This window comes from Pogoniulus pusillus, chromosome 11, assembly GCF_015220805.1.
Source record: "Pogoniulus pusillus isolate bPogPus1 chromosome 11, bPogPus1.pri, whole genome shotgun sequence".
NCBI classification, from domain to species: Eukaryota; Metazoa; Chordata; class Aves; order Piciformes; family Lybiidae; genus Pogoniulus; species Pogoniulus pusillus.
Genome location: NC_087274.1, coordinates 11,048,093 through 11,064,242, shown reverse-complemented (window position 1 = coordinate 11,064,242; position 16,150 = coordinate 11,048,093). Strand labels below are relative to the sequence as shown.

General features: G+C 45.1%; 1 protein-coding gene across 2 annotated transcripts in view; it reads left to right on the top strand.

Annotated features, from left to right (window-relative positions):
- The first annotated feature begins 2,787 nt into the window (after nt 1-2,787).
- Nucleotides 2,788-16,150, top strand: part of TMEM94 (transmembrane protein 94) — a 57,916-nt gene continuing 44,553 nt past the window's right edge. Inside the window, exons 1-2 of one of the 2 annotated variants that reach the window (XM_064151049.1) lie at nt 2,788-2,893; nt 11,620-11,746. In XM_064151049.1, the coding sequence (XP_064007119.1) occupies nt 11,723-11,746 (24 nt within the window). In that variant the 5' untranslated portion in view covers nt 2,788-2,893; nt 11,620-11,722. Of the gene's footprint in view, nt 2,894-11,619; nt 11,747-12,528; nt 12,585-16,150 lie in introns of those variants that run through there. The other variant, XM_064151048.1, reaches the window with a different exon arrangement.

The window sequence follows — 16,150 nt, the reverse complement described above, 5'->3', positions numbered from 1 at the left end:
TCTATTGATCAAAATGCAACTTTAACATCTTGCCAGAGAGGCTAACCAAGAACAAAAAGGCAAAGAAAGGGGGTTTTGCATACGATACCTGCTTTAAAGTGGTCCTACTCAAATCCTCATGTCTGCTCTACCCGCAGCAGCACACTGATGAGGACTGACTGAAAAGCACATGCAGGGAGGTCAAATAGTTCCCTTGGATCAGTCGGGCACTGCAAGCCATTCAGAGGCGGAAGCTTACAGCAAACTGAGCATGTCTCTCTGCCCATATGTTGTGGTCCCAAGAGGAGACAGCATATCCCTGCGCTGAAGACATGGTAAGCATGAAATTAAGCTTTTTCAGACTACACACACAGGCTTGCAGTGTCTGTTTAAATTCTGTAAACTCACTTCCTACCAAAACGATATGGGAGGCTTTTACAGAGTGAACTGAATCCAAGCAGCACAAGGATTTGGGGAAAAAAAGCCCACGAGAAATAGTTTTTAATAGGTATTTTGAGGCCAGCATGGGAAGGAAAGTTAATTTGCAGGCAAAAGTGACCAATCTGAGGTTTCTATACCAGAATGTTACATTTATTATATACATCTAGAATTAACATTATCTTGTTTAGAACACTCATTCATAATTCTGTAATATCAAAAACAAGAGGATGATGATGTAAGCAATTCTTGTAGAGCAGGTCTTTGCACCAAAGTTCTCAGATCAAAAAGAATCCCAGTTTAGTGCCTCTTGAGTACTCTACAGCATTTGCCTTTTGAGTTTTCCTTTTGTCATTTAGCACTAGAAAACACAGAAAAAGTGCTCTCTGGATACCTGTCCTATTTCTGAATCTATTGCAATATTCCCATTAAAGGGTGTTTTGGCTCTTCCAACCGGCCTTGTAACGAGACACTTTGATAATGTTTTTCACTTACTATCAACACTCTCCAATCACTACGTGCCTAAAACACTCTGAGGTGAATGGAGGAGGAAATAAAGGCACAATGAGGTTAAAGGTCTAGGCTATCAGCCCCTAGAATTGTGCATCTCATTGACAGAAATTCTGTACACAGCATACTTATGAGTGAAAACAGGTTTTATTAGTGGCTTGTTCAAGACCCACAGGGAATCGGTGTCAGAGGCAAAATAATCCAGACTCCAGATTTCTGTTCAAGCTGTATCTTTGCTCTGACCTTTTAAATAAAAGCTTCTACTAATTAAGTAGATTTGATTAGAGGTGGAACAATCTAAAGAGGAACTACAGAGCTACTCGTGCAGCAGTAAGCACAACTCATGATCTTATGTTGTTACAATTCCAGTAACACATTTATCCTCTTCCCCTTCCTTGTACCATCTCTAAATAACACAAGAAATTCCCCAGACCTGCCACTTTATTTCTTTCTAAGACACCAGATCCAGTGTCACTCAAGTGTATTGGTTGTGGGAGTTTTTGTTAACTGATTTTGGGGAGTTTTCTGGTTAACAAGCAGCTCAGGAAAATCAGTAGTTTGGCAGCTTTTATTCTCCTCAATAAAATTTAGATAGCATTTAAAAGAGCTAAAACCTCCCTTATCTCACTTGTAGAAATCCTGCACTGTGCATTTTCAGACACTGTGAAAGCAGATTGTCTCAAAGGAACATTGAGTACACTCTCAAAGCACCACGTTCTCAGCCAGAACCTCATCTGCAGGTAAAACAGCGCAGAGCTGAAGTTCTTTGTAGAATTCATCACCATGAAGTTGCAAACCAGGCCTTGGCATCTGTAGTTTAGTTCCCTAATGAACATCCGTTTCATAAAGAAAAATCTCATATGGGAACTGTTGCATCACAACCTGGGATAGCACAAACTCTGCAATGAATTACAGGAATGGGGGAAAGAATTCAAACTGGGGGACACATCTCTGTGATGTAGCTAGTCCACTATAAATTCACAGAATGGTTTGGGTTGGAAGGAACTTAAAACTAGTCCAACCTCCCTACGGTAAGTAGAGACATCTTCAACTAAATCAGGTTGCTCAGAGTCCTGTCCAGCCTGACCTGGAACGTTTCCAGGGACAGGGCATCTATCACCTCTGGACAACCTGTGCCAATGTTCCATATTAATGTATAAAGGCACAGAAGAGAACCATCTCTGCCTTACACCTCTAATTTAATTTCCAGATTCTAAAGTGGCTTAGATTTCTCATCGGATTGCCCACTTGGCAAGTTTGTATGCAGGTTCTCACCACAGCTTCCTGTGCTTCTAGCACCCAGTGTTGCCTTGAAGTGGTTCTGAGACTTCCAGGCAGTCGATTACTCTACAGCAAAAGTGGCTTTTCAGAAGCAGATCTGCAGGTGTCACCCTCCCCTTGCACAGGCACAGACCTCACAATAGAAGACCTTTCTCCCTCATCCTCCTCCGACTGGGACACCCACCACGGCCTGTCCCTAAGAAGGGGTTGCAGCCTTAGGCCACAGGCCACTCTTGACCCCTCTCCGCCCCATCGTGCGTTCTCGTCACCCCTGAGTCATTTCACTGCCTCTCAGTACCGTCTCACTGATGTCATTCCAGCAGCCGCAGGCCTGGTCGCTCTGCCCGCCGCCCCCCTCAGCACTGCCGCCGTGACCGACCGAGCAGCCTGTGCCCGGGACGCGCAGCCCGCGCCGGCTGCCCACAGGGCGAGCCCCGACCTGCCGCCAGGGCGGACGGCTGGCTTCGCGCGCCACTCGGCCAAGCCAATCACGGCGCGGCGTGAGGGTGGCCGGGCGGGATCTCACCAACCAGGCGCCGGCTTCTTGAGGCCGCCCCGAAGCGCCACCGTGGGTCCCCTGCGCCGTGGCGTCCCGCTTGCCAGTGACCCTGATGGCGGCCTCGGCGGCGCGGGGGGAGGCCTGGCGGGCGAGCGGCTTCCCTGCCGAGATTGCCCGGCGCGGCTGGTGAGTACGGGCCAAGCGGCGGCGGGGCGCGGCGCGGCCGTACTGCGTCCCGTCGAGGAGCGGGGCCAGGAGGGGAGGCAGCTCGAGGCTGCCCTGGCATGGCGGGGGAGGCCTGAGGCAAAGCCGGCGGCGCTCCCGCCGTGCTGTCCTCCCTCTGTCCCTGAGCCGCAGGTCCCGCGCAGCGCCATTCCCCTCGCACCCTCTCCTCCCTTAGCACCTCGTTACCTAGCGGCTTATGAGGGAGAGGAAATAACAATCAAAAAAGACCCAGAAAAGGCACTCCCACACGTGTTAGCTGCTTTTCCCGCAGGGAGGGACAGGCTCCGCCTCGCAGCGCCTCAGAGCATCCCCCCGGGCGCCGGCTGCGGCCGTTCCCCCAGTCCCGGCGGGGCTGGGAAGTGGGGGTCGGGCCGAGCCTCCGCAGTGGAGCCGAAAGCGGAGTGCTCCATCAGCTGTGGGTGCGCTCGGAGCAACCGCAGGTTTGTCCTTAGCCTGAGGGTTTTAGGGATGGTCCCAAATTCGGACTAAAGCGCTTTCACAACTTTGCCTTGATCCCTCCTTTCAAGCTGGGATAGCAGCCTCCACTCAACCAGTTGTTCATTGTGCTTCATTCCCGCTCCTACCTCATGGCAGGCCGCTGATCAGCATAAGTTCGTAACGCGCTTTTTGCCTCAGACATCCACTTGATCTGTTTCCAGAAGCTGTGGTCCGTGTAGTTCTCTGATACATCACCGCCGTTTGTCTGTTGGGGAGCTTTATCTTCTCGGAATAAAGAGGCCGTTATGGAAAAAGAAAAGGCCGAAAAATCCCAGTTAAACCCATTGAGTAAAGCACAAGAAGTTTGTTTTAGCTGATTCTATCTACCTAAAAGATAGCTGGAGAGAAAGGAAAAGCCCACAGACGGAGGGTAGGTATGGTTTGAGTTAGGCATTTAAGACTCGGAGAGTTTTCATAGGACATCTTGTGCAACAGAAGAGTTTCTTTGTTAGTCTTATCAGTCTTAAGTTACCAAGATAACAGTGGATGAGCACAAGCACCCGTTCATGCTCTTGGGGCAGCTACCAAATAGTACAGGTTTTCACCTTTGCTAAGAAAAGGCAGTTGCTAGAGGATACTTGTCAAAAATCACATTATTTTCCCCAGCAATTTTAGAGTAAGGTTCCTAATTGAGCAGAGAGCTCATACACAATGAAATGCACTAGAATAGTAGTGGGTGATCTCTATGAAACTGTTTATGTTGCTTAGAAAAGCATGTTCCTCTATATACATCTTAGCAGCTGCTGTGCTGCATTAAGCTACAGGCTTGCTCAAATATAGCAAAATTTGAACAACCTGGCAGGCAAAGTAGATTCACTCTCTAAGAAGCCAGCTTAATACAGGCATGCAGATAAATAGCTACACTGTGTTGGTTTTACACGAGATAGCATTTATTCTTTCGTGCTCTGTATTTTATTGTTGTCTTTTACCCAAGCACATCAAAACACTTTACATAATCTTCTTCTTAACCATGACCTTTTAGAGAAATGCATTGCCAACATTTTTTACCTGATGAGAAGATTAAGATATTAATGCTTTTAAGTCTGGGTCACAAAACAAGTCAATATTGCTACTGCAAGCAACCATGAAAACAAACCTCCTTCCTCTAGTTTTCATGTTACAACTCTACCTGTTTAGGTCTATCTTTATGGCTGTCCTTGCTTCTGCTAGCTGCTGGAATCCACAGCAAGCACTACAAAACCCGAGCTGCTTCAGGTAGAAATACAGCCCTGAAAGAGGGTTGCTATGTGAGAGTTTATATACCCCTGCAGCTGGGTAGGACTGGCAGGGCCGGGGGCCATGGCCAGAATACAATTCTTTCTGTAGGGCTGGCAAGGGCTTAGGCAGTTTTGTCCAGCCCTTAGGCTTTCAGAAAGCTGGATTCCTTAGAGTTAACATCTGCAGTAATGTATGGGACTGTTGGTACACCAAAAAGGGCACTTTGGATCTCTGTCCAGAAAACTTGTGAGTGAATAGTGAAAAGAGAATCTTAAAGAGCGGTAAAGAAGTTCTTAAAGAGCTACCAAGTGCTCCTCTGTTTTCTTTTCACAGTCGAGTCAGCCAGCTCATTGCCCTATATCTAGACGCAGCTCATGATACAAATGTTCATCATAAAACTTTCATGGAGCTTGTTGAGAGAGCAGCAAAACACAGACTGCTGTGTAGATCAGTGTCTTGTAGGCAGGGGCTGCCCTTTGCGGTGAATGAGCTGTGAGTTCTGTCTGTTGATGGCCTTTAGGTACTGCCCTGCTTCAGGGGAGTCCCAGAAAACACTTCCCATCACTGCGATGGTTGTTAAAATATCTCCAAATGGCAAACACTGGCGTTTTAACCTAGTTTTACTGTAGACTGTGCCTGCAGCATCCTTAATCACAAACTGGAGTTGGAGAAAAAGCTGCACTTTGTGAGTCAGTGTATGCCAGCAAAAATTGATTTGCTAGAAAGTCCTCTTAATCTAGCATAGACTTTCTTGATTTTAGTTTGGGCCAACAAAACTAAAATCCTTTGTGTGGTTTTCTTGCATGTCAAGTTATTATTTTTAAGTGGAAGTAGTTACTCAATCCTGGTTGCCATAATAACCCACAGAATGATGAATGAAAGCTGTCATTTTTGCAGTGAATTCTTACACACCTTTGCAATAAAATGCTTTAGCTGTCGTTTGGGTCATTGTGCAACAAAGCAGATGATGTACTGTTGCTCTGCAGAAGCTGGAGGGGTTCTTACAACTTTCAGAACCGAGCCTTTTGTTATATTTCTCACTTGAATCCGTACAAGCTGTTTCTTTCTGTGCCAGGCTTAGGGTACCTGGAACAGAAAAGGTAAAGCAATTCCCAAACACTTGGTTTTTTTTTTTTAATAACCAAGTAGGGAAAAATTAACACAGCAAAGATCTTTCAGATTTACTGTACCTTAATTTGAAACAGAATCAGTGCCTGTGGAAAGAGTGAGGTAGACTAAACTAGTTTGATTTTTCTTCAGATCATATCCCTCGATTACTTTTGAACTCACAAGAACAAAATTAAAACAAAAATGTGTTCTTTCAATTGGGTAGCATCTTGTTTTACTAGGCTTAATCTTGCAAGGAGACCAGTGATCTGACTCTTATAAGTGAGTTAAAGCTATTTCCTGCTCACCTTCTCCCACCTTGTTGCTCAGCTTTTGTTTTAAGCCTCCACTATCCTTTCAAACAAGTGCACTGTGCAAGTTTTGTAGTGGAGAAAGAAGGCAGGAGTCAGAGGTAGTTTTTATTGGACAGCTCTCAGCAAGTAAAAAATTAATTTCAGCCCCAAGAGGCACTTGTCAGTTGGAAGAGAAATGTTGAGTTAATTTCAAGTTCCATCCTGTTCCTGATTCAAGGTAGAGTAGATCTCTCTCTCTCATTCCTGTCATTTGGCAAGGCAAGCTGAGCCTGTGTGAAATGCACTACAGCTTCTTCACAGCCATGCACAAATGAGTTGTTTGACCACTGCTGAGTTGCTAATACTTAGCACATACACAGCATTACTTCAGAAAATCTCACTTACTTTCCAGACATTAATAAATTTACTTCTCAGTTTATTTGGGAAGCAGATATGCCTATGTCTATCCTAACTAAAGGTTATTGAATCAGAAAATATTTAGCTGGCCCAAATTTTGACAAGTTTTTTCACAAGCAGATATGGAAGCCAAGGAGTGTGGCTGCCAGCTTCCATGCAGTAATTACTCTGAGCTCTCAGTGGGTCTCAAAGCAATTGACAGTGTCACTGGATGCACCTTTGGAAGCCCATATATCAGCAAATGTGCCCATGTTGCAAATTATCAGGCAGACATCAGCTCTTCACAAGTAGGAAGACTGTATGGTTGTGCTGATATCAAAACAATCAGCTCTAATCTCAGGCATTTTCTCCAAGGCAGCAGCTTTTTTTGGTTATTATCTGTTCCCCCGTGTTTCTATTCTGGGAGACAGATCAGGCTTCTGTTCTTGAGGAATTCAGTTTTGGCAGCAAGAAGTGTTCAGACTCCCCAGCATTTTTCAGAGACTAATGTAGGTTTGGGAATTTTCACTAAATAACATGAAGGCATCAGTGATTGAACACTTTAGGGAAAACAGTATCATTAGGTTGATTTCTTTTTCTCCCTGGAGAATTGCAGGTTCTGAAACACATTTTCCTTTCCCAGTGTCTAGAGGTCATATAGTTATCTGATCTGTTTGTTAGTTGTCTCAGAAGTTGTGTACATAACGTGGCATGCTGTGAAATTTCAGCACTGCTACCTCATACTCATCTTGTGTGCTGTGCTTTGTAATCTTTGGATTTCAAAGGAGGATCTCAAAGCACAGTGTTTATTACTTACATAAATACACTGACTGCATGGGACCGTGTTACTTGAAAGACGATTAGGTAATCGAATGGCTCCTTGTAAAGCTCTGTTTCTGCACTTCAGAAGGATGTTTCAAACACTCATTGATATTCGGATCAAGCTACAATACTTACTCTTCACTAGGGCACTTCCAAGCAGGAATGTGTTTGGGCTGGTGGAAATACATTTTTCAGATTTGAGCAGGTCAGGGTATCAGATAGATATGGCAATCCCTGTACTGCTTTAAATATAAACCAAAGAGGGTAATGGTGAATGGGAAGCTGGATAGGGGTCAACAGTGTTCACTTGCAGCCCAGAAGGCCAGTGGCATTCTGGGCTGTGTGAAAAGAAGCATGGCCAGCAGGTTGAGAAGTGATTTTGGGGCCCCCAACAAAAGAGAGACATGGACCTGATGGAGTGGTTCCAGAGAGCCACAAAGATGATCACAGGGCTGGAGCACCACTCCTATGGGGACAGGCTGAAAGAATTGAGGCTGTTCAGTATGGAGAATGCTGCAGGGAGACCTTACAGCTGCATTTCAATATCTGGAGGGGACCTACAGGAAGGTTGGGGAGGGATTGTTTAGCTTGTAGTGATAGGATAAGGGACAATGGTTTGAAGCTGGAGCAGGATAGATGTAGTTTGGATATTAGGAAGAAGTTATGCACAATGAGAGTGGTAAAGTATTGGAATTGGCTGCCTAGGGATGTGGTTGAAGTTCCATCCCTGGAGACCTTCCAGATCAGAATTGATGTGGCCCTGGGCTGCCTGATCTAGCTGGAGGTGTCCCTGATGAGTGCAGGAAAGCTGGACAAGGTGAGCTTTGAAGGTCCTCTTCACATAGCTATGGGCTAACTATGGACCAAGTTTGGCATATAGGACTTCAGGAAAGTTGGATTGCTGCTAGACATGCATGCATTGGGTTGAGTTATTTGGTGGACCTCAAGTTGGGCTTCGCTCTGCCTAATGATTTGAGAGTATTTCTCATGATGAGCACAGCATGATGGCACTTTCCAGCCATTTCTGAGCTTCACAGCCTGCTTGGGCATGAGAATCCTGAGTGGGATGGAGTATGCTGTAAGGTGAGAGGAGTGAACTGGCTGCACTTGGAGCCTCTGGTGTCTGGTTAGAGCAACCATAGCTTCAGGCATCTCTGATTGTGGCTGAATACTTGCCGCCCACTAACATGTTCCAGCAAAGCAGCCCCACTTCATTTCTGTCCTGCTATCTGGCAGAGTTTGACATGTCGACGCAGGAGTGACTAATTGCCTGGGCAGACAGAGAGAGATAACAGGGAGGACAGAGGAAGGCAGATACTCCCATGTAGAAAAAAATAACAGCACACAAAACTCCTAGGATGCATCCAGAGTGTGGCGAGTCCCAGCTGTTGGGTAGGAGTGATGGAGAAACACATCTGGTGGTAGCAATTACAGGAGTCCTTGAAACAGAAGAGTCTGGGAGGGACACACACAGAAGGACCTTGAGAGGGTGGAGGGGCTGGATGCACAACTGGAGTCCCTGAATCAGAAGATTCAGGGTGGGGAGGGGCAGGGCACACAAGGATCTTGTAGGGAGTGGAGGGGATGAATGCACAATTCTGCAGCTCTGCACATTGCCTACAGAACTCATCAACTGCTTCAGCTTCACCATGTGAAGCTGTTCTGGGTATTTGCAAGCTCTCTGTGATGCACGTAAGTTTTTTAGTTGGTGTGACATAATTTTTGCATTATTCTTGCAGACATCTGGTTTTGCTAACTTATGTATTTGAAAGAAAGCACAGAAATTGCACTTTGTGTGGCTCCAGTGCCAGCCCTGGTGCAAGAATTGAGGAAGGACGATTTATGATTGTAGCCTGACTTTGCTTTTGGTTTTTCAGTTACCTTAAGATATTCTGACCTGTTTAGGATTAGCTGTGTTTGGAATTCTTGGTTCTAAATGAAAACCTTTTTTTCAAATGCAGTTCCTCTCTGAAAAAAAATGAAACATTCTGCTTCAAACATCCAGTCTGGCACAGGAAAGAAGTGGCCTCTTTGCTTTCTGTGTTTGAAATGTTTACAATCTGACCGTTGTTGGCACCCTAAATTTGGGATGTGAGTGGAATTAAACTGTTTGTGGGTCAATTTGCTCCAATTTTGGAGAAGCCCTGAGGATGTATGGTGATGAGTAGCACTTCATGCATCACTGATTACTTCTGCAAGCCTTTGCCGTACTGTCCATTATAACAGCATTTGACTTTCTCTAGTGGGGGAGTTTTCACTCTTTCTAACCAATATCACAGAATCACAGAATGTAAGGGACTGGAAGTGACCTCAAAAGCTTATCCAGTCCAACCAGCCTGCTAGAGCAGGATCACACAGAACCACATCCAGGCAGGTCTTGAATATCTCCAGAGAGGGAGACTCCACAACCACCCTGGGCAGCCTGTTCCAGTGTTCTGGCACCCTCACAGGGAAAAAAAATCCTTATATTTCCATCGAACTTTCTATGCCTCAACTTTCACCCATTGCTCCTTGTCCTGCCATTGGGCATCACTGAGCAGAGCCTGGCTCTATCCTATTGGCACTTGCCCTTTATGTATTTATAAGCATTAATGAGGTCACATCCCATCCCATCTCTTTTGTAACACCCTGTGTGTCCTGCCTCCTAGCACTAAAGGACTTCAGGGTGACGTTCCTAAGTACGTGGGTGATGTGCCTTGAACTTTAAGGAATGGTGTGTTTTGTGCTCAGGACCACATCTCGATTTGTTGCCCAAACCAGAACCTCACTGAGGGCACTGCTGCAATTCCTGCGCCTGCCCAGCTGCCTCCCTGCATGGCCCCTGCCCTCCAGCCAGAGCCATCCACTGCTGGTAATGATTTGGGCACCATGGGATTAGCACAAACAGTCCAGGATGTTTTTTCTTCTGCCTTTGTGACTTTGACTTCCCAGTTACCCATTTGTGTCAGGGATAATTATGCTTTTGAAGTCTAGATCCAGAGAGAATTTCAGACGTTTAGCTTTCATTTGAACAAGTGAGAGCATGATGCATAAATCCTTCAGCAGGTCTGCTAATAAATCTTCTGGTGAGGGGGAGTGAAAGGAAAAATTGTGCATTTATTTCTTATCCCTTTTATCGTTAGTGACCATTTTCTCCTTAAAATCATCTCCTCTTGCCCTTTCCTTATATGAATCCACTCTCAAGTTGAAAACGAAATGCTGAGGATCTAAGCTGCTGTGTGCAAGCATTCAGAAGTAGATTTTCCTGCTTCCCACTCCCAGCCCTCTTTGCCAGCTTCACTCCAGTAACTTTGTCTGATCCTCTCTTTGCAATTGCTAATTGGCCTGGCAGGGATAGGAATTGACTGAAAATAGCTTCATTCCCATGGTGTGTGCACATTGACAAGGGTCACAGAACAGAAAATTAGGGCAGAGTTGTGGCTCATCCCAGCCACGCAGCAGCCCAAAAATGGCACTTGCAGGTGCTGGTCTCTGTGCTGCAGGCAGTTCTTGGGTAAGCAGCAGTCTGAATGCTGAGTGCTTGCTGCTTCCTGGAATGCAGGTGCAGGATGTGTCTGCAAGAGAGGAAATACTGACATCTAACTCTTCAGCATGGGGCAGCAGTGGATTTCTGAGACGCTTGGGATGCCTTTTGTTTTCCTTGAAACGAAGTAGCATCATGGAGAGCTGTGCTGTGCTTGACTGCCTCGAGGGTGTGATCTCCAGAATCCTTTTAAGAAGGCAGGATTGGGTAGATCAGGGTAGTAAATCCCAGCTGGCAAAAGCCAGTCCTCTTGTATCTAGTAAAAGTGTGGGTGGTCTGGATTGATTTGCAGATTTAGTTGCTTCCTTGTTTGTTTGGTTCCCTGGCAATCTGGAGTTGTCTTTATGACTTCTGACCTGCTTAGTGGTGGTCAGATACATGCTCAGCCCAGTTTTTGCCCTGTCAAAGAGTGGATGTGTTGTTCAGCAAATGGAAGAATCATTACTGCAGGCCCCATTAGAGATTATCTGGACAAAGCTCCTGGTAGATAAGAATAGCAAGACAAATAGCTGTGGGTGACAGCATGCTCCAACACCTGGTGGAATCCAATGCTTTGTCAGCTTGTTTTGGAGGCCTGCCCAAAAGTGTGTCAGGGCTGCAATAATAACTCTGAGCTGCAGGGAACTTGATTCTTCTACTGCTGCCAGATTTTGAGGGGAACTTAAGTAAATAGGGTCAGGTCTAGGTAAGGGGAGGGATGATGTACTACCAGCTCCCCAGTTCTCCTTTTCAAGTCCAATCCTGTAATTCAAATGTTGTGAATTTCATCACTTTCTTGTCCCACAGGAGTGGTATGGAGAGATTGACTGTTTCCTCTTCTGTTTCTACAGATGGTGATGTGATAAGTGCAGCCAAGTTGACCTCTATCTAGAAGACGTTCTCCCTTGAGGAGCAGTCCCTTTTTGCTGGACATGCTTACAGAACCACCTAGCCATGGACCTCAAGGAGAAGTGTCAGGTAAGTTTCCTGATAAGGATCATGCCCAACATAGATGTTGAGTCCTTTTCATTGTCTTTCGTTAGTTTGGATCAGGACTCACCATTTGGTGTTTCGATGTGATGATACAGTCCATGGTTAGTATCAGTGTTGAGAATTCTGGCATCTTCACATTCCTAGGGGTGTACATGCTTGTATCAGTGGTTAAGGCCTTTGCAGGGACTGAGATACCATGCTGGAACAGAGCAGGTGAAGTATATTCTGTCACATCTGCTGTGTCTTTCTTGAGGTTTAAGGTAAAGCTTCAGTCGTCTCGAAACTTAACGTGGCTTTATTAGAGAGTGACCTCACTGATAAAGCTAAGAAAACCATCTGAGTTCAGTTTTTCTGATAGGTGTGTGTATTTCTTGGGCAATTGCATGTCTTTCTAGGTAGTGCTGTAGGACAGCATGTCTAGATCTGTGTTAAAAAAGCCATAGATAAGTCTAGATATTGTTTGGAGGAGCAGTCTGTCTCTTGCTATCTTGCCATGCTTGGAGCTTCAAAGGAAAAGGAAGAGAGAGGGATCTTTATGAACAGCTGCTATAGGAGCCAAAAAGATGTATCTGCTGTGGCTGACAGGAGACTGTAAACTTGGCACACATTACTGCTTATTAAAAATAAAATGTTTTTGAGCTCTACAGTGAGCATTCTGCTGGTCACTTGTGGTTTAGCCATGTTTTAGCAGCCACCTGATTTTAAATGCCTTTCTCACTGAAAAAAGTGAACTGGTGCTTACTCTGCATGCCAGCCAGAACTGGAACAGGTAGCTTGAGACCAGTGGAGAACATTCTACATGCCAAGCTCTCAGCTGGCTCTGGTAAGAGAACATTCTTGGCTTTCCTTTTTGGTGTCCTCTCTCTCCACCACACTGCAAGCTTTGTCTGCCAGAGCATGTTAGCTGCTTTGCTATTGCTCTGAGTGCATCCCCTTCTTGTTGCTTTGTTTATAGCCTTTCCAGCATGAAGAAGTGGGCTTGTTCATTAGTGCAAAGTACCTGTTAGATAATCACCTCAACTCATTGCTGCTCTAGAAGATGACTACAGCAGTATGAGTTTAAAGGTACTTAGTTTTTCATATCAGCTCTTCCACTTGCTCTCCAGACTTCTCATTTAGTGGGGTTTGTGTTCTGAACCTGAGCTTCTGGGTGCTGATGTTCTTGGAGGAGATGTTTGACCTTTATTGTCCTATATCAAATTGCTGTATTACCATGGAGGTAGCATCCCAGTGAGGATAATTATCTATTTATTCTTTTGTTAATGACATCATGTGCTAATCTGCTGTCGATGACTTAAAGAGATGATGCAGTTACCATTCTCTGCAGGGCTGTGTTCTGTGCAGGGTCTGAAAGCAGCCCTGGCAGCACACAGCGGGGACACTTTCACTGTGGGCTGCTGTCTTCAGTTCATCTTTCTCTTAGGACATTCTTCATTGTACAAGGCAGGAAGGAGAGTATCAAATTGCTGGACAGAAGCATGGACAATATTGTATCAGACCTTTAAAAGGCCTCTGGGAAAGTGTCCTGCACATGGAGATTGTGGGGGGGTCATGGTGTTTTGAAGTCCCATTTTTTTCTCCTTACTTACTGAAGGGTTTTTTTCCCTTCCTTTCTGAATAGAGATTAAAAATGAAGACAAAAGATCCACCAAATAGAATGGTTTGAGTTGAAAGGGACCTTAAAGATCATCTGGTTCCACCCTTCCTGCCATGGTCAGGGACATCTCCCACTAGATCAGGTTGCTTAAGACCCCATCCAACCTGACCTTGAACACCTCCAGGGATGGGTCATCCACAGCTTCCCTGGGCAGCCTGTTCCAGTGTCTCGTTACCATCACTGCAATTTTTTTTCCTAATATTCAGTCTTAATCTCTCCTCCTCAAGCTTCAATCCATTCCCCTTCATCCTGCCACTATAAGCCCTTGTCAAAAGTTCCAGCTTTCTTGTAGCCCCCTGCAGGTACTGGAAGGCTTCTCTAAGGTGTTTCTGGAGCCTTCTTTTCTTCAGGCTGAACACCCCAAGTCTCTTAGTCTTTCCCCACATTGATGCACACAATTGTATTTTACAACTTAACTTTGGATTCTGAGGAAAGTCCATGGTTTATTCTTGCTAGAAGTGTATTATGTGATGTTAAGGAATTTGCTTCATTTTTTGGTTTGTTTTCAAACACTATAGATCTTTATTTCATCCTCTTTTAGAGAGAATCCATCTTCCATTTCCAAAGTGAAGAACTTCATTGTGTAAATATTGATAAAGAACCAAATTAATCTGCTGTGGAACCTCAGTAATAAATTTGATGTGCTAGGCTTGTTTTAAAATGTCAAAAATAAAATGAGTCCAAGTGAAAACAGCAGTCCCAAATTTAGCTGAAAGCAATCTCTTTGCTCTGATATATGTATGTGATGAAGAGTTAGCACTTCTGGAACAGAAGATGTGCTCAGAGCACTGCTGCAGCACAGACACCTGTCACTCAGAAGATAAGAGCCTTGTCCTCTGACTCCAGTCAGTTAATGCAGCTCTGCTGTCAGAAATGCCTGAGGATCAGAATTTCTCAGGTGTAATGTAGGCTGTCTTCCAATTTTTGCCAGAAGCCAGACACTGCAGAGAAAGGCAGAGAGTATTTTAGGAGCAGTGCCAAAACCTTCTTAAATTAAATGTGCTGATATCTTGTTCTTTCTCATCTTTTCCTGACTTTTTAATTTTCTTTGTGTTTCTGAAGTGAAATTAATACCTGTGAAAGGTGCCAGAAGCTCTGCCCCAGGCACCCACTCAGCATATACCAAGGCACTGATTGCCACAAGACAGTGTGAGGCTCATAATTTTTGAAATCTTTAGGTGCAGAGGCTGTATTTGCAGCAACACAACTATTAAATCTTCTTGACATCATCCATGGCACAGTAGTTACCAATAACAACTGAGCAGTGTAATTGCTGCAGCCTGGATACAGCCCTGTGTCTCCTGGCCAGAGCCCGGAAACTTGCTCAGGGTGCCTGTGCTGGGCACCACATTGCTCCTGCTACAGCACTGCTGGTCCCAAGCTGTCTTCTTCCAGCATACCTAACAAGAGCTGCACCTTTGGGCTGAAAAGCAGCTCTAGTGCTTTGCCTCTTCTCATCTGGACAGTAATTGTGTCTCTTGCTTTTATTCCTGGCTCTTCTTTGAGGCATAGAAAGTTTCATGTAAACGTGAGGAGGAATTTTTTCCCTTTGAGGATGTCAGAAGACTGGAACATGCTGCCCAGGGGTGTTGTGTAGTCTCCCTCTCTGGAGATAATCAAGGCCCACCTGGATGCAGTTCTGTGTGATCTATTATAGGTGATCCTCCTCTGCAAGGGGCTTGAACTGGATGAACTTTCCAGGTCTTTTCCACTCCTAACGTTCTGTGATTCTCTGACACCTCAGCTCTTCTTCCAAAGGTTTTTCATAAACTGGTCTTTTCCCCACAGGCATCTTTTATCTATGCTGTAGTTTTTGTATGGGTCTCAGTCTCTGCCTTTATACTCAGCCTTTTATTTCAAGCCCCAGTTTTATCTTCAGATCTCAAGTTTACAGTTTCTGCTCTTTCTTTCTGTTATTTAATGCACAAATGCATGTCCAAGTGCAATTTTTGATACCTGCTGGTGTCAGAAGGAAGCTACATAGTACAAATTACTGCCGTACACAAAACACTTCACAGCAAGGTCTCTCGACAGTGGAGTAAACAAGAGACAATTTGATTCATTTCCATTTATGTTCACAACCAAAGCTTTAGGTTTTGAGCTGAAAGAAAGCTATGGTAGAACTTCTCAACTGCATGAGGCACAAGGGTTATTCCTGGCGTTGCACCATCACCAGCAGCTTGTTTTGTTCATGTTCATTCATGTCTCTGGAAGGTGCAGAGCCAAGGGAGACAGGTCTGGAGGGAGGGAAACAAAGATCTGCCCTGGAAAACAAACAGCACTGTGACAGGAGGAGGGTGTTACATGTATGTTGTGTGATGGTCTGTCCATTCTCACCACATGCTGTTGTTGATCCTTTCTTTTTTCTTCTTACTTTTTCCTTTATGTAGAAGCAAGGACAGTGAGTAGTTTCCTAGCAGGAAAAGAGGAAGGAAGGAAGGAAGAATTGTGCCATTAGGACATTTTGTTCCTCTCTGCAGTTTAAAATTGTTGTCTAGGAAACACAATGCCCTGCAAAAGGATGAAGGATGTCTTGCCTCTTTCTCCCCCTGCTTTCTCCTGAAAGCAAATGCAGTGTGTGCTTACCTTCAGCTTTGACTTTCAGAGCTTTGTGAGGTTACACACCAGTGTGTAACTCGGTGCCAGCACAGAGGCAGTGACTAGACCCTGCCTTGGGTTCACTGTAAATAGTGAGACCTCCAGCTTTAAACACGCAGAATGGGCTGTGCTTC